At 45.7% G+C, this 23,589-nt stretch overlaps 1 protein-coding gene across 2 annotated transcripts; it reads right to left on the reverse strand.

The window, feature by feature from the left end:
• Window positions 1–4,320: 4,320 nt before the first annotated feature.
• Window positions 4,321–21,575, reverse strand: hdac6 (histone deacetylase 6). 2 transcript variants are annotated; one of them, XM_036143687.1, is made up of 28 exons: window positions 21,322–21,575; window positions 20,586–20,678; window positions 19,506–19,631; window positions 19,353–19,429; window positions 19,092–19,176; window positions 18,801–18,841; window positions 18,610–18,706; window positions 16,559–16,656; window positions 16,349–16,453; window positions 16,151–16,219; window positions 15,471–15,597; window positions 14,866–14,931; window positions 13,537–13,596; window positions 13,376–13,465; window positions 13,183–13,289; window positions 12,795–13,007; window positions 12,593–12,721; window positions 12,354–12,522; window positions 8,667–8,872; window positions 8,402–8,594; window positions 8,137–8,286; window positions 7,167–7,344; window positions 6,438–6,544; window positions 6,215–6,346; window positions 5,952–6,146; window positions 5,722–5,868; window positions 5,517–5,645; window positions 4,321–4,776 (listed from the first exon to the last, which is right to left on the reverse strand). In XM_036143687.1, the coding sequence occupies exons 2-28, from the start codon at window positions 20,655–20,657 to the stop codon at window positions 4,708–4,710; spliced, it is 3,237 nt and encodes a 1,078-aa protein (XP_035999580.1). In that variant the 5' UTR covers window positions 20,658–20,678; window positions 21,322–21,575; the 3' UTR covers window positions 4,321–4,707. The 2 variants fall into 2 exon arrangements, with proteins under 2 accessions (XP_035999580.1, XP_035999577.1); XM_036143684.1 differs by having other exon boundaries at window positions 6,429–6,544; window positions 21,322–21,572.
• Between the last annotated feature and the right edge of the window lie 2,014 nt (window positions 21,576–23,589).

Below are 23,589 nucleotides of genomic sequence, written 5' to 3' on the forward strand. Positions count from 1 at the left end.
AGATTAAATGGGTGGAGGAAAATAGGAACACTGATGGAAAGAACACTTGATGAGAAGAGATAAAATTTTACTTAGAGGATTATTAAAGTTCAAGTGATAAAGCGTTGACATGATTTAAGTGATAAAGTAACGTATTGAGTAATGTAGTGTGTGAAGTATACTGTGTAAAACAGAGTGACTCGGGTTTGAGTTGAGAAGCCCAATTGTCTGAGGATATAACCTCTTTCTGAGTCTCTGCACTGAACATGAGTTTCACTGCACTTTCCTAGCTGTGGCAGAAAGAAGAGGCAGATTAGTTGTATCTTTTTCTTGTGTCTTAAAAATGTCAGTTCTGCACATAATATATCCTCTTCTCCTCTTATTTTATCCAGACCTCTGGATACCATGGCTGATGGCTCTTCAGACACAGAACACCTTGAAGAAACCAGAGATGATCTCATGTTAGCTGACTCACTGACCGGAGTTAACTCACCTTATAGGAGCAAACAATATACTGGCACATCAACTACTACCATACACATAATGTAGTTATACACACTTTGTGTAAGTTTATACATGCTCATGCTGCACACTGATCCAAGGGGTCTCCAAGTCTGGGCCTTTGTTCCACCTCACAACACCAAAACCCATTTTCTTGTCCCAAACAGGCTCCATGCACAGCTCCACTTCTTCCTGAAGCTCAGCAGCTCCTGATTAATCCAGGTGTGTCTGACTTCAGTAACCAGCCAGACACACCTGGATTAATCAGCTTGTCCAGTAAAGAAAGAAAGGAAACAAAAGAGCTGCTGAGGTTCAGGAAGTAGTGGAGCTGTGCTTATAGCCCATTATGGAAAGAAATTAATCTGCTTATTTGAGATGCACAGACCCCTGATGTGGCCAGGTGACAGTAAGAAACATGTATCACCCTTTACCTGCGGGCTTGACCTCTACTTCTTTTTTATGTTAATGCAAAAAACCTATTGCTCATAGGTATGTAGACATGAGCAGAATAAGTATTTGTTGCACCTTTTTTAAAAGGTTGAGGAACTCTGTCTTCACAGAGAGCCACAGGCTAAATGTTTGTATTTTCTGGTTTTTCTTTTCCTTATGTCACTTTCCCCTTAGGGGGTGGCAGAGCTCTTTGGGCTACACAAAATTGAAAAACCCTGCTAACCACCTTAGACCCCTCCACTCCCACCCCAACCCAAAGACACAGTTCTAGTTTTCTATTAACACTATTTATTAATTTTATTAATCTTAGGATATACTAAAAGTGTGGAGAGGCACATTCCTGGCTTTCACACTTGATTTTTGTTGTTTAAATATTAATAAATATGTAAAAATAAATGAAACCATTACTGTCCCCGTTTCCTAATTTCGTCTTGATGAGATGTATTGTTTTTTATGTACGAGCAAGAAATGTCCCCAGATTTGATTTCAGAAATCTGGTCACCTTACTTTTGAGTCAAGACACAGCTCTACAGGTTGCTGTATCTCACTGTTAGTTTCCATCCCAAACCAGCATAAAACCTGCCCAACTAAAATAAAAAAACAAGCACAAATCTCAAGCTCTCTCATGTTAAAAGCGCAGAAGTATGAAATACATGAGAACATACCATAATGTACACAAAATGTACAATCAGTCAACCAAATAACACACAAGATCACTTTAACAATCATGATCAACCGGAAAAACAAAAACAAAAAGTTTTATCAATAGCTTCCCAACATGAGTAATAAATCTACCTTAATATAAACGTACTTTCTCTTACAGGATATAGCTCAATAAAACATTTTCACACAGCCATGAAATAATTTAAGTTGATCAGTAGAACTCAAACCCTCTAGGAGCGTTTACATTGACCAATACAATTTCATAGTGACACTTGATTAACCAATATTCTTTTATTGTTTTATTATAACAATCAATATTATTGATTAACTATTATTCATTGATGATGTCAGATTCGACTTATTTAAAAAATAAATTGACCAGTAAAATGAGTTTAATGAGAAGGGTTTTAGTTTTCTTCCAGACATAGACAACTATTTTGATATATATTTTGTTAGTAATTCTTTCTAAAAGCCAAAAAATTTGAAAAGCTTCCTAAATTTTTACAACCTGCCCATAAGCTATTTTAGTCCCAGCTCATTGTGTTCAAAAGAAGCCTAAATGGGTGTAAACCTGCCTAATTTGGTAACACTGAATACACTATTGCTTTGTGTTAGATTTATTTAGATTTTGGGATTTTATTGAGAGTTTATTTCTTAACACTGTAGGAGTTGTCATAGAGCCACTGTTCAGCCTGAAGCATATAAAATGCTTTTTTTTTTTTTTAAAGTGTGCCCCCCTGAAAAATGTAATGCCCCCCCCCCCCCGTAATTTGTTTCTGCAGCCGGGTCTGCCTGAGCATGAGAACATATCTAACCTGTTTCTATTCCTACATGAGGCTAGAAGACAATGTTCACATAGATAATTAATAAGAAATATAAGGACACATCAATATATTATTACATGCAGACCTATATAGGCTTTTTAATAGACACAAATAGTTGTCAGCTGATCGGGTTTCATTTCAATTTTAATTTCTTTTTGAAAATGGGGAAGGGACCTTTTAATGTATTCGCTAAGTTCATTCTGAATTTGTGGATCCTTACATGACACACTAAAACTAGTACGCTAACATTTTTACCCTTTAGGGGTGATTTCCCTCTGGTATTGTAATCATGAGAAAATGTAGAAATGGGGATTAGCTGACAGACTCTGACGTTGAGCTGATACGTTCTACATAGTGCAGGCGTTGTGGAATAAACTGCACTCACTGCGTTTCAGAAGCCGATGCCTATAGAAGAGAGAGTCTGTGGCTTTTATAGCTTTCTTTTGTAGAATATGTAGTTTAGAAGGTAATCTGGGAAGGTATTACAAGTAATATTACAATAGTTTAGACGAGGTTCAAATAGGGAGGAAAGCCTCACCTTGAAGAATAGGCCCACATATTTGGCTAATTTCTTTATCAGCTAAATATGTTTGCTAAAATTGAAAAATTCATCATAAGGACACTAACAAATTTGATTGATTTGACTCGTTCAGTCACACTGTTGTTTATATGGATTTGAACGTTCTCCAGCTTTTTCCAACTTCTGCTCGAGCAGAAAATTATACATTTTGTTTTCCTAGCATTTAACGAACCATTTGAACTGGGTTTCAATTCATGATATTCAAGGTTTTGCAGCTTTTTATGAGAGAGGAATAAGTTGGTGTCACCTGCAAATATAACTTTATGAAGAATAGTTGAGGAATGTGAGAAATTATTTGCATAGATTATAATAAGTGGTCCCAAAATTGACCCGTGAGGTACTTTGCATTGTTTGGGTTCATGATTTTAGAGGTTATCATTTATGTGCACATATTGCTCCCTTTCATTTAAATAGCTTCTGAACCAACTGAGTGCTGAGCCCCTAACACCATCATGCTCCAATGTGCCTCATAAAATATTAAAATCAATGGTATCAAAACGCTTTTGATAAGTCAAAGAAAATGCCAATTCCACACTTACCTTTATCAACAGCATCGTTAATGTTTTCATTGAGATCCAGGATTGCCACACAGGCGGTCCTATCCTTCCTAAAGCCAGATTACGATGAGGGGAGTATATAATGCTGCTATAGGCTTAGGCTGCTGGAGGACATCAGGGTCTTTTTCTCTCTCTCTGTTCTATTGCACATATGGAAATATTCTATACTCTATTGTCTATAGGATGGAGTTATTTTCCCATATCAAAGATCTTTATTTTTCCTTTGGTCAATTTATTTATTTGCCCGTGTAATTCCATCAGATCCTCCAGGTTGGTGAGAAAGTTTCCTCTCTAAGGAAACCCAGCAGGTTGCATCAAGTCTCTCCAAGCAGCATTCACTCCTCCTGAAAGAGCGTAGAGCCACAGTGGACAGTCGTCTGCATTGTTGATGGCTTTGCAGCAATCCCTCATACTGAGCATGCATGAAGCGACAGTGGACCCTAACCCTAACTTGGTTGGGATTGGGTCTAACATACAGGTAGAAGGTTTAGATGAAGCTTAAATTTTAGATAGCTCAGAAAGCTCTACTGCTTCTAAACAGTTCAGACACTGCGCAGGTTCTAAAGATTCCTCCAATGCTGCCTCACTTACTGAGGACGAGGTAATCATGTTTGGGAGGATGCCAATTATTTTATTTTTAATGGAATCAATTTTATTTACGAAGAATCCCATAAAATCATTACTGCTAATATGGTGCAGCTCCTCTGGTCCTACTGCCATAGGCAGGAACACACCACTCCCGTTTAGAACAACCAATCAGAGCAAAGAGGGCAGGAAATTATTTTTATTATCAATAAAACATTTAAATGAAGAGCTTCGATGAGACCGTCCTGGCCTGGAACGCTGACTGACGGATCAGTTGTGATCCGGCTGACGAACCAACCGGGTTCCTAAGGGAGTGAACGAGGCGTATTGCACGTCATGGAAACGCTTCATTTTCAGCGGACGTTCCTTACAGAATAAAAGTGAGAACATTAACATTTATTTTAGGTCCGACCAATCACAACGGAGGCACAAGCAGCTGCTTCAGCAACTGTCTCTGTGCCGGCCTCCACTATGAAACCTGCTGGGAATTGAACCAGCGACTTTCTGATGCTGAAGCTCTGCAGAACAATTAAAAACTGGTTTGATGGGGGGTGCCTCCTCTTCCTCCTCAGCTCCACGGAGGAACCTCCTCCCCAAACTTGGCGAGGTGAGCGGCGTTTTTGGCCTCGAACAGAACCTGAACAGAAACAAACAGAACATCAGCCTTTCCCAGCAGGAACCCAGAGTTCTGGTTCCAACAGAAGACTGTTGAGGAATATTTCTGAGAAGATCAAATCTGCAGATGGTCCTCCTGGAGAACCGGGTCCTGTCCTAGAGATCTGCTGCATAGATCTGCTGCATAGATCTACTCAATAGATCTGCTGCATAGATCTGCTCCATCAGACCTGCTCTATAGATTTGCTGCATAGATCTGTTGCATAGATCTGCTCCATAGATCTGCTGCATAGATCTGCTCCATCAGACCTGCTCCATAGATCTGCTGCATAGATCTGCTCCATAGATCTGCTTCATCAGATCTGCTGCATAGATCTGCTGCATAAATCTGCTCCATCAGACCTGCTTCATAGATCTGCTGCATAGATCTGCTCCACAGATCTCCTTCATCAGATCTGCTGCATAGATCTGCTGCGTCTGACCTGCTGCATAGAGCTGCTGCATAGATCTGCTGCATAGATCTGCTCCATCAGACCTGCTCCATAGATCTGCTGCATAGATCTGCTCCATAGATCTGCTGCATAGATCTGCTCCATAGATCTATGCAGCAGATCCACATTACCCACCTCACCTGAGAACCCCTGAACACACCCAGCTAGGAAGTACCGGCGATCTTAGGATAATCAGACGCAGGTAGTTTGCGGCTTCAGGACTTTCCAGCTGCTGAATGAAGCAGAAAAACAGGCGGCAGTGGAACCTCACCTGGTGGTGGATGTAGGACTCACACAGGTAGCACCACACAGACAGATCTGCGAAGCTCAGGACCATCGGGTGCTCCATTACTGCTCCGTGCGTCACCATGTGCTCGTTAACGTAGCGGCCGCAGCACACCTGGGGAACCGAGGACCAACAGATGAGACCCTCATCACAGCTGCTGGAAAGGTTTGGGGCAGGTGAGACAGATCACCTGGTAGCAGGTCAGGCAGATCCAATTCTCGGCGTCAGAACCGCAGTCCCCGCACGGCTGGAAGACATCTATACCTGAGTGTGGGAGGGGCTTAACAGCATCCAGGTGAGGACACCAGGGCAGAGGGTCCACCACGTACAGAGTGTCCTGAGGACAGACAGATGGGTTCAGCATCACACCTGAACATTAATTAAGGGTTATCATTAACAGGTGACTCAATATTTACTGACTCCGCCCATCTCAGCGCTGCATGTCAGCTCCAGAGACACCTGAGGCTTCGACCAACCACAGGCTCCCTCTGCTGCAGGCTCCGCCTCCTCGGAAGGCCCCGCCCCCACCACAGGCTCCGTGCCTTTTTCAGGCCCCGCCCCTTCTTCAGGCCCCGCCCCTGCTTGATCGGACTGTGGTGCTGCCACGGTAACGCTCTGAAAGGAAACAGGAAGTTGTTACATTTAGAATTAAAGATCAAAAAGAGGCGTGTCTAACTACTCACCTGAGGCTGCATTCTCTCTGCTGATTGGCTGTTCCCTGACTCAGACTTTGTGTCACCTTTGACCTGTGGGGGGGTTTGATGGATGTCTAGACTGGCCAATCCCTGCATGAGCTGCTCCAGACTGTGTTCCGTCTGATTAGACGAGACAAGTCATGTGATTCTTTGTTTGTTTTAGCAAGAAATTTGTTTTTGTTTTTTTAGACGTGAGCGTTACCGTAGAGACCTCCTCTCCAGCAGCAGGTAGAGGAGCTTTATTTGACTTCCTGCCCTGAGAACTACGTTTCCCACGGTGCTTTGGGGTGAGCACGGCTGCACGCACAGACTCTGGAACTGAAAGACAAATGCAGTCAGACAAAGCAGAACCCGGTACTGCTTAGGGCTGGGCGATATGGATTAAAAAATAAATCTCCGATTTTATCATACCAAATCCGATTAATCGATTTTTTTCCTCCTTTTTGTTTTATAAAAAGAAATTAAAGAAATTATTGTAAAACCTTGCCTTTTATGTCAAGCATTTCATCAAGGAGTTGACCTGAATTCAAAGTGCAACTAAAAACAAGCTGTAAAACCTGGTGGCAGCCGTGCCATTATAAACAATGAAAATATAACATTTGCTGCTAGTGGTTTTACACATTGAGCTAAGAACAGGCTTCACTGCACTTGTGAACTTCAAACTAAGTTAAAAAAAAGTAAATAAGTAAATGAAGTACCTCGTATTATGGTAAAAAAAAGTTTCCACTTAGGGTTGCTCAATATTTTGACAATATATTTGCCTAAACATATATTCAGCATCACATGCTGTTCTCTTCATGGAAACCCAATGAGTGTTTTGGCAAAATAAAATCCAGATTTTCCAAAAATGAAATCTTAAAGAATTGTAAATTCTAATTAATTGATTAAATCGATTTATCGGCCAGCCCTAGTCCTGCTTCAGTCCAGGTCCCAAACTCACTGTTGATCCTCAAGGACCGCCAGTAGGGGGCGTGCTGTCGGATGACTTCGCCGATCGCTGCCACTGCGTAGTGATGAGGAGGGGGCAGGGGCATGACCAGGGACGGAGGGGGGTCGCCTAGCAAAACGCCGGTGCACATCGCCATGGAGTCAGAGATGGACGTCAAGTTATAACCTCCCTGAGGAGACAGAGGTAGCCAATCAGGAGTGAGGAATATCAAACCTTAGCCAATCAGGAGTGGAGGAATATCAAACCTTAGCCAATCAGGAGTGGAGAAATATCAAACCTTAGCCAATCAGGAGTGGAGGAATATCAAACCTTAGCCAATCAGGAGTGGAGAAATATCAAACCTTAGCCAATCAGGAGTGGAGGAATATCAAACCTTAGCCAATCAGGAGTGTGGGAATATCAAACCTTAGCCAATCAGGAGTGGAGAAATATCAAACCTTAGTCAATCAGGAGTGAGGGAATATCAAACCTTAGCCAATCAGGAGTGGAGAAATATCAAACCTTAGCCAATCAGGAGTGGAGGAATATCAAACCTTAGCCAATCAGGAGTGTGGGAATATCAAACCTTAGCCAATCAGGAGTGGAGGAATATCAAATCTTAGCCAATCAGGAGTGGAGAAATATCAAACCTTAGCCAATCAGGAGTGGAGGAATATCAAACCTTAGCCAATCAGGAGTGGAGGAATAATCAAACCTTAGCCAATCAGGAGTGGAGGAATATCAAACCTTAGCCAATCAGGAGTGGAGGAATATCAAACCTTAGCCAATCAGGAGTGGAGAAATATCAAACCTTAGCCAATCAGGAGTGGAGGAATATCAAACCTTAGCCAATCAGGAGTGGAGGAATAATAAAACCTTAGCCAATCAGGAGTGGAGGAATATCAAACCTTAGCCAATCAGGAGTGTGGGAATATCAAACCTTAGCCAATCAGGAGTGGAGGAATATTAAGTCTGAGCTCACCTCCAGGATGAGGAGGACACGGCCCCCAGCCAGTGACATCAGCATGTGTGTGAGGTGGGCGTATCCCTCTGGAGTCACGTTATAGCCTCCCAAAGGATCTCCCCGAGCCGCATCGAACCCGGCCGACACCAGAACCAGATCAGGATTAAACTGCAGAGGAAGCAGCGAATAACTAATCAGAGGATGTCAGGATGTAGTTTCTTTGTGATTAACCGATTCTTTGATCACAGTAAAAGTTATTCATCAAAGCAGCGATAGCAGTTACCTCAGTAGCGATCGGCATGACGACATGATGAAAGGCTGCCAGATAGTCGGAGTCTCCCATGCGTCCGCCGCTCCACGCCACGTTCACATTATAACCTGCGCCCTTGGCCACGCCCACCCTATCAGAGGCAGCATCCTCTGAGAAGGGGAAAAACGTCCCTTTGTCATAGCGATGGAGGGAGATGTAGAGAACGCTGCAGACAGAGACGGAGAACGTCGTCACACTCCTGTCACTGCTGTCCCACTCTCCTCGCCTCCTGCCTCACCTGTCAGCATCTTCAAACATGTGCTGAGTCCCGTTGCCGTGGTGAACGTCCCAGTCAAGGATCAGGACTCGCAGCTGAGGATCATGGGAGTTTTTTTGGGCGTAGCGAGCAGTGAGTGCTGCTGTGTTGAAGAGACAGAAACCGCAGGGAGCATCTTCCTCAGCATGATGCCCTGGAGGACGGACGATGGCCACGGCGTTACGCACCTGTAGCAACGACAAACCGCCACCAGGTGGCAGAACAGGCCCGTTATTACCCTGATGTCAACATGCTGCTGCTGCGCCGTTGTTAGCTTGTCGTTAGCCTGTTAGCTGTGTGTCTGCTAACTTCTTATAGTCCAGACCGTTTATTGTTGTTAGCCTAGCATTTGTCTGCTGCAGGCCTGATGTTACTGTAGAGTTAGCTTGTTAGCTAACGAAGCATCGATAGTCTACTGTCATTCTGAAATTCTGTTTATTAGCTTGTTATTAGCCTGTTTGGCTATGATGGTAGGTAACAGACTGCTGTTACCTCCTGATTAGTGAGCTGTTGTCTGTAATTAACTAATTATTAGTTCAAACTTGCTGTTAACTTGTTGGTAGTGCAGAAAAGATCTGCTGCATAGATCTGCTCCATCAGACCTGCTCTATAGATTTGCTGCATAGATCTGTTGCATAGATCTGCTCCATAGATCTGCTGCATAGATCTGCTCCATAGATCTGCTTCATCAGATCTGCTGCATAGATCTGCTCCATAGATCTGCTGCATAGATCTGCTCCATAGATCTGCTGCATAGATCTGATTCATAGATCTCCAAAAGCTCTACAAAGTAGTTAGTAGCCAGACAGCTGGTTATCCAGTGGTTATCCAGTGGTTATAAGATAAGATAGTCTTTATTGATCTCACAATGGAGAAATTCACTAATCCAGTGGTGCTGTGTTCCTATGCCTCTCCCACAGACTGCACCCAGTTCCTGGACGTTTGACGCCCAAGACACACCACTGGCGTCAGCTAAGTAGGAGCGGTATACAAAAATAAAAAAGGAGCACATCAGAAGTGCTAAAAATGTAAAATAGGACAGGATCATTCTTTATAGATTAATATTGTAAAAAGACAGATTCCCTTACCAATAACATTCTGTTATAAACATTGTGTCTATATATGTAAGTCTGCCTGAAAACTAACAGCTCAGCAGCTAAATCCTCCTCAGGCTCTTTAATATCGGGGTCCACCAACGTTTGCTTAAATAATGAACATCTGGAATCTCAGTGAGCATGCCCAGTACGCTCTCAGCAGACATAGTGGGGCACGAATCCTACGGCCCCATGCTGGGATCGACCAATCAGAACGCTGGAAATGTTACTTTTGCTGGAAAGAGTGAGATCGTCTAGTGATGGTTGTCCTTGGTGGATCATTGAAGGATTGATGTGAACCTTTTCTGTCCAATACATGAACATTATTAATTAGCCTTTATTTGTAGTTTTATACATCAACATTAAATTACATTTAGCTTATATAAAATGGTGTTTCTAGTGTGTTGGTTTATGCTAATGTAAAGTTAGCTGCTGCTAACAGGTGTTGATGCCCTGCTGAATCATGTCAGAGACGCCGCTGCTGTTTAGTGTTCATAGCATCATATGAGAGCGTCTTTGACAAGAGGACATGTAGAGCATTTGCAGCTCTATGAGCATTTACTTTGTGGATCAAAATACACTTGACAGAGTTTGAAGCATTGAGTATATGTACTGTTTATTACAGTAATGTAGTCTGTATTTTGCCAGATTATGGTGATGATGTGTTAATCTGGCCCTGAGGTGGGAGTGACAGGACGGCCAGGGGGGAAGAGGATCTGAGGGTAGGGACAGGTGTATCAATGTAGATCAGACAGATGTGGAGGTGTGAGGTTGTGGATAGCTTTAAAAGGAAAGGAGGAGGACTTTGTGGTTGATATGAAGTGTGATTGAGAGCCGATGAAGATGCAGAGTAGCTGTGAAGGGATGGATTGAAGGGCTTTGTGTGACGAAGCCCTAAAAAGAAGAGCGCTACAATAATCTAGACGGGAAGTGACCAGACTGTGAACAAGAACAGCAGTGGAGTGAGAGAAGGACACAGACGACGGAAATAAGCAGACAGAAATATTATTGACATGGGAGGTGAAGGATGCTGTCGAGGATGAAACCCAGACTTTTGACGTGTGGAGAGGGAAAGATAGAGGAGCTATCAATAGGAATAGAAAAGTTATAGAGTCAGTTTAATGTTGATTTTGTACCTATTAAAAGAAGTTCTGTTTTGTTGGAATTTAATTTAAGGAAGTTTGAGGTGAACCAGGACTTTATTCCAAGGAGGCAGTCAGTGAGGGCTGAGGGTAGGAGTTGGGTTTGGTTGAGACGTAGAGCTGGGTGTCATCTGCATAGCAGTGAAAGTGAATATTATATATATAGGAAAATATGACCAAGAATGTAAATGAAGAACAGAGCCCCCAGGACAGAGCCCTGGGGAACGGCAGAGGTGATGAGGACTGGACGGGAAGTGAAGGATTTTAACTGAATGAAGTGAGTGCTGCCTGAAAGGCGGTAAGAGACTCATGATGTAAAGAGAGGAGAGTCTATGGAGATGTACGCCTCTTACCGGCGTAAGAGGAGAGTCTATGGAGAAGGAAGGCGTGGCAGATTGTGTGAAAGGCTGCGGTCCGTGAGATCGTCCAGAGTGATAAATGTGACAGAAGGAGAATGGATAGTAAAGCAGAGTCAGCAGCCAGGAGAAGATCATTAGTGACTTTGATCAGCGCTGTTTGTGCTGTGAAGGGGACGCAAACCAGACTGGAATAGTTCATATAAATTATTGCATAGAGATGAGCAGCAACTGTTGTTTTAAAAATTTTGGAAATGAATGGAAAGAAAAATGGACGAAAATGATGAATGTTATTGGGTCTGAGGCAGGTTTGTGGAGAATATGGGTTCCAGCAGCTGTTTTAAGAGCAGAGGGAAGAACAGCAGTGGTAAGGGAAGACTGAATAAAGTGTGTAACGACACGGGACAGAGAGGGGAGGACGGCTTTAAGGACAGCAGGAAGAGGCTCTAATTAACTGAGGGTAAAAAGTAAATGAGTGGAGACAGGTAAAACAAGAGCAGATGAAAGTGAAGCAGGGTGGGTAAAAGCTGCGGGTGGATTTGTTCAATCATGGAAGGAAAAAAGAAACCAAGATATTAGAGAAGTCAGAAGAGTACAGGTGGTGGAAGTGAGAGAAAAGAGTCTTAGCTTTATTCAAATGATTGAGCTGCAGTGATGTGTGCATTTGGCTTTAGAGATGCTGTCTCTGTAGTCACAATATGAGATAAATACACGTCTTTGCTCACCAGTTTTCCTGTTGAGTCTTTTAGCTCTGAACTGTCTAAGCGTGCGAGTAAACCAGGGTGACGTAGGAGTGACTGAACCAGACCTGGTTCTGAGCGGAGCCAGGTGGTTCATGAAGGAGGCTGCAGTGGTGATTAATTCATCTGTGGTAGAAAAGCTGTCAGCGCTGGGGAGGCTGCTGATGCCAGAGGACAAACTGTCCAACCTGAGGCTAGTGTGTAATTATGTGTTAGTAACGTTGACTACTAGCTGCTTTTAGCCTGCTGACTCTTCTGAGACTAAGGTTCTGGGTGTCTCCATGATTTTCAGGTAAATATTAGCCGTACGCAGCGACCAGGTGTGCCCTGCTCCTACCTGGCCGGTCAGGATGCTGTCCACAGCGCTGAAGCAGCTCCCAGCAGCCAGCTGGGCACACTGGAAGCTCTGGTTACTGAGGAAGATGGAGGTGAACTCGTTTCCAAGCTTGTGAAGGTCCCGAGGCTTCATCTCCGCTGTGGCCTTCATCTGCTTGATGTGCTGCAAACTACAAGACGCCTGCAGTTACGCCACCTCAGGGCCGGACGGTCCGCTCACACACCTGATCACCTGCTCACCTGTGACACAGGGCCAGCTCCTCCTCTGTCGCCAGGCGAGCTGGTATCTGATGGCAACGATCGACCAATCCCAGCTGCTGGTGTCTGGAGAAGATCTTGAAGATCCTCTGGGGCTGTTCAGGGTGATGTCTGCGGGGCGTGGCGTGTTCATTACCACACGCTTACACCAGCAGGCGTGTTCCCCACAGAGCGGCTAACTCACCTGTCCCACAGGTTCACGTGCTCCATCATCTTCTCGTCATAGACCAGACCTGTCGTGCTGGCAGCAGACGTGTTGATGGAAGCCAGGGCGGGGCTGCTGTGGTCGGCTGCGGCTCTGGTGACCCGGTCCTCAGCGCCGGGTCCAGGTAGAACCTGCAGCGAGGCCCAGTGTGGGTACAGAGCCGAGACGGTCTGAGAGATGGACCGCAGGGCGCTGGGACACAGAGGACAGGAGTCAGCAGAGGACACGACCGCGTTAAATGATGCGATGATGTTCAGGCTCCTCCCTCTAACCAGGACCGGTTACTTCCTGGATCACATTCAACCGTCAGACTGGACCACCAACATCAGCCTCCAATCAGAAAGCAGGTGTGTGGTCAGCTGGTTACCTGTCAGAGGGAGCGGTGGGCGGGCTCAGAGGAGGACAGGCTCCGCCCAGCAGCGCTCTGACGCAGGCTGCTACGGCCTCTGCTGTGGCCTGCAGCTCATAACCTCCCTGCACAGAAACAGCTTTCACCGTGTGCTCACTGCGCTTAGCGTGTTTTCATCCAACACGGGAACACGGGTGTGCCCAAGATTTACCTCCAGAGCGAGAACGAGCCGACCTTCAGCCACACCCATCAGCATGTGGGTCAGGATGTGGAAACACTGAGGACTCACACACATCTGCCCCTGAACACACACAGCGGCAGTCAGAGACACGTAACCAACAGGACAGCCGGTCCGAGTCTGCGCAGCTTTACCTTCGGATCTCCGGCTGCAGCGTCGAATCCAGCGGCGACCAGAACCAGCTGAGGCTGGAACTGCAAACACACAGTCAGGTTACAGCAGGCTGACACACCTGGCCAGGGCTGGGCAAGATGCTCCAAAAAGTAACTAGTTAGTTACTTCAAAGTAACTTGTTACTCGAAAAAGTAACTTGTTACTCCAAAAAGTAACTCGTTATTCGAAAAAGTAACTTGTTATTCAAAAAGTAACTAGTTAGTTACTTCAAAGTAATTTGTTACTCGAAAAGGTAACTCGCTATTTGAAAAAGTAACTCGTTATTCGAAAAAGTAACTCGTTATTCGAAAAAGTAACTTGTTATTCAAAAAGTAACTAGTTAGTTACTTCAAAGTAATTTGTTACTCGAAAAGGTAACTCGCTATTTGAAAAAGTAACTCGTTATTCGAAAAAGTAACTCGTTATTCGAAAAAGTAACTTGTTATTCAAAAAGTAACTAGTTAGTTACTTCAAAGTAACTTGTTACTCAAAAAAGTAACTCATTACTTCAAAGTAATGAGTAACTTTAAAAAGTAACTCATTACTCCAAAAAGTAACTTTACTTCAAAGGTAAGTCATTACTCCAAAGTACCTTTTTACTTCAAAAAGTAACTACGTTACTTCAAAGGTACTTGCTAGTTACTTCAAAGTTAATCGTTATTGAAAAAAGTAACTCGTTATTGGAAAAAGTAACTCGTTATTGGAAAAAGTACCTTGTTACTCCAAAAAGTACCTTGTTACTTCAAAAAGTACCTTGTAACTTCAAAGTAACTCGTAACTTCAAAGTAACTCGTAACTTCAAAAAGTAACTAGTTAGTTAACTTCAAAGTAACTCGTAACTCGTTATTCGAAAAACTCGTAACAAAAACTAAATCTTAACTTCAAAGTAACTCTTAACTTCAAAGTAACTAGTTACTCGAAAAACTCGTAACTCGAAAAAGTAACGCAGAAAGTAACTTGTTACTTCACAAAGTAACTCGTTACTCGAAAAAGTAACTCGTAACTTGAAAAAGTGGGTACTTTAGAAAGTAACTCGTTACTCGAAAAATTAACACATTACTTCAGAAAGTAACTTGTTGCTTTAAAAAGTAACTCGTAACTTGAAAAAGTGGGTACTTTAGAAAGTAACTCGTTACTTCACAAAGTAACTCGTTACTTCACAAATTAACGCATTACTTCAGAAAGTAACTTGTTGCTTTAAAAAGTAACTCAGAAAGTAACTTGTTGCTTTAAAAAGTAACTCAGAAAGTAACTTGTTGCTTTAAACAGTAACTTGTAGCGTAACGTAATGGCGTTGTGAAATGTGTTACCTCGTAGGCGACAGGGAGCAGCAGCTGCTGGAAGGCCGTGATGTAATCAGCGTCGCTCATCCCCGTCTGGAACACAAACAGGAAGCAGAATCAGAACAAAGACGGGAGGACAAGCGTCCCCCTGTGCAGATCTGTGGACCTGAAGCCAGCCGGGAACATCACAGCTGAGCAGAAACTAAACCAGGGTCACAAGGAAACACAGGACAGGACCTGCGGTTCTGGTTCAGGTTCTAACTGCTGCGGTCTTTGGAACTGGAGCCTTTCAGAGGAGCTGACTGACGGTCGGGTAGTTAACGGTCTTCCCTGAATCAACCCGTCCAGCCTCCTGGGATGACATCACCCACGATGTTCTGATCCATAAAGTCTCCAGAACCGTGAAACTTCCCTGCAGACGTCTCTCTGGCTGACAGCGTCCCGGTTATCTGGACCTGTGCTGCTAATTTTCAGAAGTATTTAGAGCGGGTCAGGGCTCCAGGGTTCCGCTGCGTCATTTCCTGTTTATCAAGGCAACGCGTGCGGCGCTCTGTTCTTTAGGTCTGACGGTTTTTGTGCGCCGCAGCTTTAAAAATGTCTCTCCAGCCTTTGTCACGGTGAGCAGGACTCACCTTGTTCCACGGCAGGTTGATGTTCCTCCCTTCAGCTCGCCCGCTGCCTACGAAGCTGCAGTCAGACTCTGGCAGGTGAGGCCAGAAGGAGCCGCCCTCGTACCTGTGGACGCTGAAGTACAGGACGCTGACACACACAAACATTCATGTGTTAAACACTTACTGAGGACCTGCCATCATTTCAACGCTTACTCTGCTCTGACCCAAACCTAAACCTAGCCGCCAGCCCAGGAAAGGTGCAAGAACACACACACAGCATTTACCTGCCTTCATGTCGTCATTTTTTGCTTTATTTTGAAATGGTCCCCTACGTGAACCTCACTTCCTGTTTGTCTCGCTTATGGCCCCGCCCTCACAGGTAAACTCACAGCTCTTCTCTTGACCAGTGTTTCAACTCACATTGCCTCCTGCCAATCAGCTGCAGGAGATCGTTAATGCCTGACAGCTCGTTAACGCCTGACAGCTCGTTAATGCCTGACAGCTCGTTAATGCCTCACAGCTCGTTAATGCCTCACAGCTCGTTAACTCCTCTGTCTCTTTCAGCAAACCCCCAGTGACAGATTTACCGTGGGCAGTGAGGGGTGGATGAGTAACAGAACCGGCGCCTGCAGAGGCTCATCGGCTTTTTCACTTAAACATTCAGGAAACACTGAAAGTGGATCAGAGGGGGAGGAGCTTACCTGGGATCCTCCTGGAACAGGTACTGGATGCCCTGACCATGATGGACGTCCCAGTCCACGATCAGCACCCTGAAAAAAAATAAAAGCATCAACACATCATTTTCAGAAAAAGAGCAGATGGAGGCGTCTGTTTTGGACTCAACCAGCAGGAGGCGCTGCTGCACAGCGTGAGGGCAGGCGAGGCTGAGCAGCACTCACCTGCTGACGGCGTGGCGTTTCTGAGCGTATCGAGCTGCGATCGCCACATTGTTGAACATACAGAAGCCGTTGGGCTGGTCGGCCTGAGCGTGGTGACCTGGAGGTCTGACGGCCGCAGCAGCAGCAGCAGCAGCAGAAGAAGAAGAAGAAGAAGAGGGGTGAGGTTTAACTTCTAGGTCAGGTGACAGGAACACAAGCTGCTGCCGTTACCTGATGACAGCGAAGCCGTTCCTGAGTTCTGATGCCATGACCCGGTCCACAAGCTGGAGGACTGACCCAACAGCCGTAGCGCTGACCTGGAAGGACTCCTGACACACACACACACATCCTGGTTTAATGTGCATAGTGAGGACCGTGCCATCCATCCTCAAGCTGACCTAAGCCTGACTGACACCGCAGTGCTAACCCTAACCCAGCCCAGAATAAAAGACCCACAGAAGAGTTAGAAGTCACAGCCTGAATGGGAACTTCCTGCTTTCCTGTCAGGCACCAAATAGATCCTCTCTGGACAACAGCACCAGCTTCCAGTCCCTGCAGGAATATTCTGGGTTCCTTCAGAACCTTCTAGCTTTGTGTTCATAACTGAAAAGAGCCTCGACCCACAATGAAGAAAATTGAAACTGCGAGTTTTTGCTGAGACCAATTAAACTGTGAGTCCTAAGTCCTGATCATCCAGCAGGAAGCGGGTCACAGGAGGAGGAGGAGCTTCCTGATGTGAACACAGAGCAGGTCTCCTCACCGCTCTCTTTGCTCTGACTGCATGCAGGGCGTCAGGACAAGGCAGCTGCCTGTGAGACAGCGCCGAGGGAACAGGAAGACTCCAGGCAGCTCCTGCAGCTTTCCTGAGACGGTAGACAAATCGCTGCTTTCACGTGAAGCTGCTAAATTGCCAACAACACAGAATAGTCACTAGATTTGTTTCTAGTTGCCTTTCTGAATAAAAGTTGCCAGAGGCGTCTGAAAAGTCTGCAGATATAGCAACAGAGTCACTAAGGTGGAAACAGTGGACTGTCGTCTCTAGTTTTCCTTCTCAGATGCTTCTCAGACGCTAGCAGCTTCAGACGCTAGCTGCTTCAGACGCTAGCAGCTACAGACGCTAGCAGCTACAGACGCTAGCAGCTTCAGACGCTAGCTGCTTCAGACGCTAGCAGCTACAGACGCTAGCAGCTTCAGACGCTAGCAGCTTCAGACGCTAGCTGCTTCAGACGCTAGCTGCTTCAGACGCTAGCTGCTTCAGACGCTAGCAGCTACAGACGCTAGCAGCGTCAGACGCTAGCAGCTTCAGACGCTAGCAGCGTCAGACGCTAGCAGCTTCAGACGCTAGCAGCGTCAGACGCTAGCAGCTTCAGACGCTAGCAGCTTCAGACGCTAGCAGCTACAGACGCTAGCAGCTACAGACGCTAGCAGCTACAGACACTAGCAGCGTCAGACGCTAGCAGCTTCAGACGCTAGCAGCTACAGACGCTAGCAGCTTCAGACGCTAGCAGCTTCAGACGCTAGCAGCTACAGACGCTAGCAGCGTCAGACGCTAGCAGCTTCAGACGCTAGCAGCTTCAGACGCTAGCAGCTACAGACGCTAGCAGCGTCAGACGCTAGCAGCTACAGACGCTAGCAGCTACAGACGCTAGCAGCGTCAGACGCTAGCAGCTTCAGACGCTAGCAGCTACAGACGCTAGCAGCTTCAGACGCTAGCAGCTTCAGACGCTAGCAGCTACAGACGCTAGCAGCGTCAGACGCTAGCAGCGTCAGACGCTAGCAGCTACAGCTGCTAGCAGCTTCAGACGCTAGCAACGTCAGACGCTAGCAGCTTCAGACGCTAGCAGCTTCAGACGCTAGCAGCTTCAGACGCTAGCAGCTTCAGACGCTAGCAGCTACAGCTGCTAGCAGCTTCAGACGCTAGCAGCGTCAGACGCTAGCAGCTTCAGACGCTAGCAGCTTCAGACGCTAGCAGCTTCAGACGCTAGCAGACAGGAGCCGGAGGAGTTGGTTTTTCAAAATAGTCAATTTAACATTTATTTAACTTCATCTCTGATTATGATTAGAATAAATGCAAAAATATACAGCAGCTATGCTTTACATTGTTTTAACATATTTTTCAATTCATTCTGTAGGTGTGGCGGCTTTTATTCTGGTATGGCGGTGCGCCACAATCAACTACATGCAGCGGAAACCCCTCATAGGTGACCCAGGTGTGTGTTTGTCACAGGTGACCCAGGTGTGTGTTTGTCACAGGTGACCCAGGTGTGTGTTTGTGTTCTCACAGGATGCAGGTAGACCGAGTCGTATCTGTCAGACAGACTCTGCAGCTCAGCCTGGGTCATCGTCTGAGTCGCCTTCATAGCGTCCACGTAATCTTTCCTGCAGCAACACAAACATCAGCAGCTCTGCCTTCAGTCAGCGCCATCTTGGACTCAGACAGGAAGTCAGGCTGCCCTCTGATTGGTGAACTCACCTGTGAGCCAGCAGCAGCTCTTCCTCTGTAGCTTCTCTGGGCTGAAACACAAACACACACAGAGGTCAGCGAGCCGGCTGACCGGAGCGGCGCCGGCTGACCGGAGCGGCGCCGGCTGACCGGAGCGGCGCCGGCTGACCCGGATCGGCGCCGGCTGACCGGAGCGGCGCCGGCTGACTGGAGCGGCGCCGGCTGACCGGATCGGCGCCGGCTGGCCGGAGCGCCGGCTGACCGGAGCGGCGCCGGCTGACCGGAGCGGCGCCGGCTGGCCCAGCAGATGTTCAGACTGACCTCCACGGTGACGCACAGACCCAGCAGCTCCTGCCTCCGCAGCTCCGACATGATGGACGTGACTCTGTCTGGACTCTCTGCATGGCTGGAACACGACAACCAATCAGATACTTCATGGCCATTAAATCAACCAATGAGGTGGACAGAAATAAACTCCTTTGTTGCGGTTTTCAAACTCGTTAAGAGGACCAGAAGTCGGGCCCAGGACCCGGACCAGGGACTAAACCTGGTTCTGGACCTGAACTGGACTCCGGCAGGTACCTGAGGTCCCACAGGTTCTGATGACGCGTGAAGATCTCCGAGTAAACCAGACCCGTCCCACACCTGCTGCACAGATCCTGCAGACAGGTAAGAGAGCTGCTCTAGAACCGGCTGCAGGTATTCAGAACCAGCCCAGATGGACCCGGGTCTCACCAGCGTCTTCAGCCTGCTGCTCAGCTCCTCCTCCTCCTGCTGCTCCTCCCTGCTCCTCTCCATCTTCCCTCTCCTCTTCAACTCCTGGAGCTCGCCTCCTCTTCCCTTCTGCTTCTCGCTGGCAGCCTGGAACCACAGCAGCAGGAAACACCTGAGCAGGTAAACACCTGAGCAGCCGGCAAACACCTGAGCAGGTAAACACCTGAGCAGGCAAACACCTGAGCAGGTAAACACCTGAGCAGGTAAACACCTGAGCAGGTAAACACCTGAGCAGGAAACACCTGAGTAGGTAAACACCTGAGCAGGCAAACACCTGAGCAGGTAAACACCTGAGCAGGTAAACACCTGAGCAGGTAAACACCTGAGCAGGAAACACCTGAGTAGGTAAACACCTGAGCAGGCAAACACCTGAGCAGGTAAACACCTGAGCAGGTAAACACCTGAGCAGGCAAACACCTGCAGCAGGTAAACACCTGAGCAGCAGGCAAACACCTGAGCAGGTAAACACCTGAGCAGCAGGTAAAGACCAGCAGCAGGAAGCTCCGCCTGCAGGTTCTGCTCAGGTGAATCACTGACCCGGTGGGTGGGACTTTAAACAACGTCTCACACTCGCTGGTTAAAGTCCAGCAGAACTACAGGTGACTGCTGGGGTTTAACATTGATCAGCTCGTTCTGTTGGACAATCACAGAACCGGTTCTGTTGGACAATCACAGAACCGGTTCTGTGATTGTCCAACAGAACCGGTTCTGTGATTGTCCAACAGAACCGGTTTTGAACCCGCCCACACAGCAGAGCCACTGTTCCCGTTCAGACCGGGCTGGAAACCAGGATTTGGGTCACTGGTTCCGGACCTGCAGTGAGTTAAACTGGTTCTGGTTCTGTCTCAGAACCAGAACCAGCAGCGTCAGAGTTTAGTTTCATCACTGAAGCAGCTAGAACAGACAGAACCAGAACCTCCAAGAACCACTGATTCCTGCTGGTTTAGGAATCTGAGGGTCTGTCTGGTTCTGAAGTGGCTTTTTACCCTGAACAGAACCAGAGGTTCTAGACATGCGAGGAGAACTCTCTCTGGTTCTGACCTGTGGTGACAGGCGAGGAGATCTCCTGACAGACTTCAGTCCAGATCCTGGAGGAACCGATCCGGATGGCATCACTGATCCGAGCAGAACCACCTGCAGCAGAACAGAACCACAAAAGACATTTGAGCTCTGAAGGGAACCCTGACCAACATGAAGTTCTGGTTCTGGTGCTTGTGGTGAGAATTAAGCCTGAACGGATCAGAACCAGCTACTATGATGAAGATAATAAGGAGGTTTCATCTTCGTGTCAGAGTCAGAACCAGTTCATAAAGTTGATGTGAAACTGAGCAGAACCTCCAGGCTGGAGAGAACCAGAACCAGTTGAGCTTATGATTGACCAACCAGAGTCCAAAGAATCTGAAAAGGTTACAGAACCGGACCGCCTCCAGGTAACACAGTAACTGAGTTATTCTGTACCTGGGCCGGTCCGGAACCAGAACACCAGCTGTTAATATTTACTCAGTCTGAAGGTTCTGGGTCATTAAGCAGAACCCGCGGTGTTAAAATGTATCGTTTAAAAGAACAAACGACGGAACCAAGTGTGGATATGAAAATGATTTTAGGCCCAGTATGTTCTGGAATCTGCAGAACAGCGACTTCGGTTCTGGTCAGAACTTATCGGACCAAATTCATCACTTTCACTTTAAATATTGTTCAGAAACAGGAATCTTTCAGCTTCATGCTGACACCAACCGGCCCTGTTTTCAGAAATCCGGACCGGAACTAAGCTGTTTACCTGCTTCAGCCTCTTCTAGAACTCAGACCCAGATTCCCGCCAGACTTCCGGTTCCTGAAGGCGTCTGGACGCCAGACCCAAACAGAACCGCCCCCAGGTTCTGCTGGTTCCGCTTGGTTCGGTTCGTTCGAGCGCCAACCGATCACCTCGATTGGCGCGTATGGATGACGTCACTGTGGGCGCATAGATGGAGCTGCCTGTGGTTGACCCGAACGGTGCGTTGAGTCAGCCGCCATCTTGGTCCGGGGACCGTCCCCGGCTGCAGCCTGTTGTAGCAAAACACGGTCACCCCCGTTACAACTGACTTGTTTCCGAGTCAGGCATGTTGTTCATGGAGAAACAGATAAAAGAGGTTTTTCTTTCATATAAACAATGTAGCCAGCAGCCTTTAAAATTAATTTATGTCAATTTTCTCCATAATTACATTGTAATTTAACGTTTTTAAACTCAAACTTGAAGTCTTTGTACATTTTTTACAAAGAAATTTACTAAAATTTACTAAATACTACTGGAGAAGATCCATTCAGATAAACGTTTTATTAATGTGAAAATTATCTAAACAAACAATCGTTCAAATGAAAGGACATATGGCATTTTGGTCATTCATTTCTTTAAAATGTATAGAAGTAGCTGCAAATTAACCCTGAAGAAAATTGCCGTTTTTGTTACCAAACCAAAACATTAGGTCTATCATTACTGGTCCCCCACATATAATCCAGTGGAACCTAGGTAGGCCTATACTTACATTAGAAATGAATAAGCAACATAATGTAGGAAAATAACAACAGTTATTTATATTGTTATCAAGAAAAACAAAACAATATAAATGAAATACTACGATCCAAACTCTGCATGTAGTCTTTTCTGCGTCTAAGCGAAAGTCCATATTTATGGCATCAAAGAAAACTGAACTTCAGTTTTTCACATTGAATAAAATCACAAAGGCAAAATAAAGGAATTAATGTAGATTGATCCGGTTCTTCAGGTCCATCCAGAAGCTTAGAATTTTAACATGAGAGAACAAACCCAGGTGCTCCAAGGATTCATCTTGTGACTTACAAAAATCACAGAAATCCACACGAGATTTAAATTTTCTTTAATGAAACCTGGCTACAGGATATATCTTATTTATTTTTTAAATGCGCCTCCTCCACTTGAGTAGATTAAGGCTGTGTGAGCAACCTGAACCGAGTAAAGTCGTGGTTTAATAGTCTTAGTTTCACACAAGGTTCTTGGAGGAATCTCTATTAGTGGTAAATCTCCCTCGCCATTGATGTTACACCTGAAGTCCACTGAGTTAGTTTCTCCCTCTTACCTCGGCCTCTCACTCAGGTATACCTCAGCTCATCAGGTCAGGTTCAGGTTCCTTCCACTGTGATTCAGGTTAAAACTCCAGTTCACACGGTTCAGTAATAAAATACAGATTCAGGTGATCATGAGACGGCAGGCAGTAAAAAGCTACTCAGTTTTCCAGAGCAGTCTGGTCCACACATGATCGGCGGCTGTTTCATTCATGCCTGGTTCTTCTTCTTCTTCTTCTTCTTCTTGTTTTTTTTTATGGCGGTTGGCAAACAACTTTCAGGTGCATTACCGCCACTTCATGCCTGGTTTCTTATTTCTTAGTTATTTGGTAGTTTTTTTCCTTTATTCTGTTAGATGTACTTCCTCCCTGCCTGCTCCTGTTAATTACTGCCCCACAGCCACCAGGTAATTAAGTAGATGCCATTTACCTGCGTCTCCTCGTTTAGCCGTGTCTCTATTTAAACCCTCAGGTTTGCTCATGATGTCTTTGGTCTGCTGTGTTCTGCTCATCCTGGGTCTGTAAAATGGCATTCCTTTGAAAACGTTGTGCTTATAATGCTGCTCTCAAACTCTTCTTTGCATTTTGCTTCTAAACTACAAATCATGACAGTTTATCCTTGATAGAATTATTCTTACTATTTATCTTATTTACTAGTTCATTGCATTTATCATATATATTTACTCTTTACTACTAAGACGTTTTAAGGTTTTAGATATTAAAGTGTATTTCATTTGTCTGATCTCTCTCTCATCGTTGCAGAAGGCCTGCAGAAAGCAGAGAACTATGTTGTGACTATCAGTGTTGTTTTTTTATTTTAAGTGTTTTTATGAACTCTATTCAGCCATCTGGAGTGCTTACGGATAACTGAGCTGTGTGAACTGCTTGGTTTTATCTTGAAGGTCACAGTTATTTTGCTTATACTGACCCCTGACCTTGACAATGCCTAATAAAAAGAAAGGAGCGGG

This window comes from Fundulus heteroclitus, chromosome 1 (assembly GCF_011125445.2).
Source record: "Fundulus heteroclitus isolate FHET01 chromosome 1, MU-UCD_Fhet_4.1, whole genome shotgun sequence".
Classification (NCBI taxonomy): Eukaryota; Metazoa; Chordata; class Actinopteri; order Cyprinodontiformes; family Fundulidae; genus Fundulus; species Fundulus heteroclitus.